General features: G+C 37.2%; 1 protein-coding gene across 1 annotated transcript; it reads left to right on the top strand.

The window, feature by feature from the left end:
- The first annotated feature begins 1,936 nt into the window (after nucleotides 1–1,936).
- Nucleotides 1,937–2,671, top strand: LOC113273074. The gene has a single exon (XM_026522843.1). The coding sequence runs from the start codon at nucleotides 1,937–1,939 to the stop codon at nucleotides 2,669–2,671; it is 735 nt and encodes a 244-aa protein (XP_026378628.1).
- The last annotated feature ends 239 nt before the right edge of the window (nucleotides 2,672–2,910 follow it).

The following is a 2,910-nucleotide window of genomic DNA, read 5'->3' as shown; positions in this document are numbered from 1 at the left end:
TGCTATGTTTATTATGTTGTATATAATATTTTCTAACAAAATGACTATGTATATGTATCATTTGAGAGAAGTTCTTGTATATATATTTCTGAGCGGAGCTAGTTTTGGGTTAAGTTTTATAGCAAATTTCTTAATTGAATGTTTAAGTAAAGGATTTAGATTTTTAGTGCCTCTTTATTTAGTTAATCTCTTGGATTAGTCTGCTGCTAGCTTTGGGGGCGCTACACGGAATATCCATGAAAACATCAATTTGGCTTCTGAAATGGTTAATGAACTCCACATCAAGCGCAAGGATGGCAACATTGGTCTTAAGCTTGATATTTCCCAGGATTTTGACACGGTGAGTTGGTCTTTTGTGTTGGAAGTTTTTCGGAGATATGGTTTCTATGACCACTGGTGCTCTTGGATCCTTAATATTTTAATTTCTGCTAGAATCTCTATTCTTTTGAATGGCAGCCCGGAAGGTTACTTCAAAATTAATAGATGTTTGCGTCAAGGAGACCATCTTTCTCCTTTGATTTTTGTCTTGATTGAAGATGTTCTTAGCAGAAATATTACTAAGCTTTTCCATGAGAAAAAAATGTCTCATATGGTAACTAGAGGTGGTATTTCTCCTACTCATCTCTTTTTTTCCGATGACATTATGATTTTCTGTAAAGGAAACCTTAAGAGCCTTAATAATCTGATGGATTTTATGGGTAAGTATCAAAGAGCTTCTGGTCAAACTATTTGTAGACAGGAGAGCAAGATTTATTATGGTGGTGGTTCTTTAACTAGAATGAATTATCTTGCTAACCATTTGGGTATGACTGTAGCCACTTTTCCTGATCGTTATTTGGGAGTTCAAATTATGCCGGGTACTGTTCAATATCATCACATTTCGGGTGTAGTTGAGAAGATCAAATTGCAACTTGCTGGTTGGAAAGGTTTTTTTATTATCTGTCCATGATCGTTTGGTGCTTGTCAAGTCTGTTATTGCTAGTTACTCTATTCACAATATGGATATATATAAATGGCCTCGTAAATTCATTTTACAATGTGAAAGAGCAATTATGAACTTTATTTGGTCGGGAGATTCTAATGTTAGCCGTGCTGTGGTTGTTGCTTATGATAAAGTCTGTTGCCCTTTTGAGGAGGGGGGTTTGGGCTTAACTCATATGGCTACAATGAATTATGCAATGCTTATGAAACTTTGGTGGAAAATTCGTTCTTCGAAGAAAAAATGTGCAGGTTTTCGTGCTAAATTCTTTGGCAGAAATGGGTGTATTAAGGTAAATGGCTTGAAATCTTCTATTCTTACGGGTATTAGAAGAGTGTACAAGATGGTGGAATCTAAAACTAAATTTTTGTTGGGTGACGGCAGGGATACTTCCCTTTATTATGATGCTTGGTTTTCAAATACGAGTATAGCTGCAATTCTTAATGATTATTCCCTGGATAGAAATGTGCTGGTTAGTTCTATTTTGGTTGATGGGCAGTGGAATATCCCTGTGGAGCATTTAGACCGCATGACAGCTACTGGTCTAGATGTTAATCTATTGCCTACACCCATGGTTGGTGAAGATGTGCGTATATCGATGCCATATTACAAAGGTGATTTCACTGTTAGTTACGCGAAATAATTAATGCGTCATAAGTATCCCAAGTTTGATGGCGCTTCTATTTTATGGAGGAAGGAAGTTCACCCTACATTGGCTGCCCAAAACTGGAAATTCATGCGTAATGCTTGTGCAACGTATGATATTATTCAATCAAGATTAAAAATTCATCTTGCAAATCGATGTAGCTTGTATGGAGTTAAGGAAGAATCTCTAGACCATATCCTTTTAAATTGCAGCTTTGCTGGCCGTGCTTGGAACTGGATAGCTGATATTTTTAATTTAAAGCCTAATGTTATTTTGTGTTGTCTTGTAAAGCAGCTCAAAGGAGGAGTACCATGATTCGTGACCTGTGGAGGCTTTCCAATCTTGTCATCAGGTCTGAACTTTGGGAAACACGCAACAGGGCAGTCTTTCAACGTCAACAACCAAGCTGGAGTTTATTTTTCAAGAGGGTGGTGAAGATGATTCAAGTGTATTCAGTCTGTCTTAGGGCATATATGCGAAATTGTGCTGAAGATGTTTTGCTTCTTGATTATTTTCGAGTGATCCATAGGAGTGTCAGGCATCATCAACCGGTGGAGGTTTTTTGCCAACCTCCAGACGTTAATGAGCTACAAAGTTGTGATGGCGCGGGGCGGGGTAATCCAGGCGTTGCAGGAAAGGGAGTGGTGGCAAGAGACGTTAATTGTTCAGTTCTTGGAGTTATGAGTATCGGCCTTGGAGTTACCTCAAACTATTTGGCAGAACTTTATGGAATTATTGTTGGTTTGGAATGGGAAATGCAATGGGGTTTTGAGCGTATTTGTGTGCGGTCAGATTCTTTTGGCGTGGTAGAAGCTTTCAAAAGTTCTTCCATCCCTTGGTTTGCAAGGAACAGATGGATGGAAATTTGTAGGCATTATGAATCTATAAGGTTCATTCACACTTTTAGGGAGGCGAATTTTGCAGCGGATAAAATGGCTAAGCGTGGTTGTCTTCTTTCTAATGAAGTGAAAGTGCATTATGATGGAAGACCACCTTTTTTAAATTTTGTTGAATATACAAATGTTTCTTATTATAGTTTCAAGTAGTTTACAAGTTTTTGGGGTTGCTGTGACCTCTTTTCTTGTAAATTATATTTTGTAAATTTTGTCATCTATTAATACAAATTTTTGACTTATCAAAAAATCTTTGTCCTCAAATCTTCTTAAATCTTCAATAAACACAATCACTTGAATTTCTTGTGATCAATCACGCACAGAACGAAGTCTGCTAACAATGGATTATCACAAGATCGTCTTTAAAACTAACAACACTCTAAAGATCCCTG

The sequence above is a fragment of the Papaver somniferum genome, chromosome 4 (assembly GCF_003573695.1).
Source record: "Papaver somniferum cultivar HN1 chromosome 4, ASM357369v1, whole genome shotgun sequence".
Classification (NCBI taxonomy): Eukaryota; Viridiplantae; Streptophyta; class Magnoliopsida; order Ranunculales; family Papaveraceae; genus Papaver; species Papaver somniferum.
Note: the sequence above shows the minus strand (reverse complement) of the source record. Positions and strands in the feature narration are given on the sequence as shown.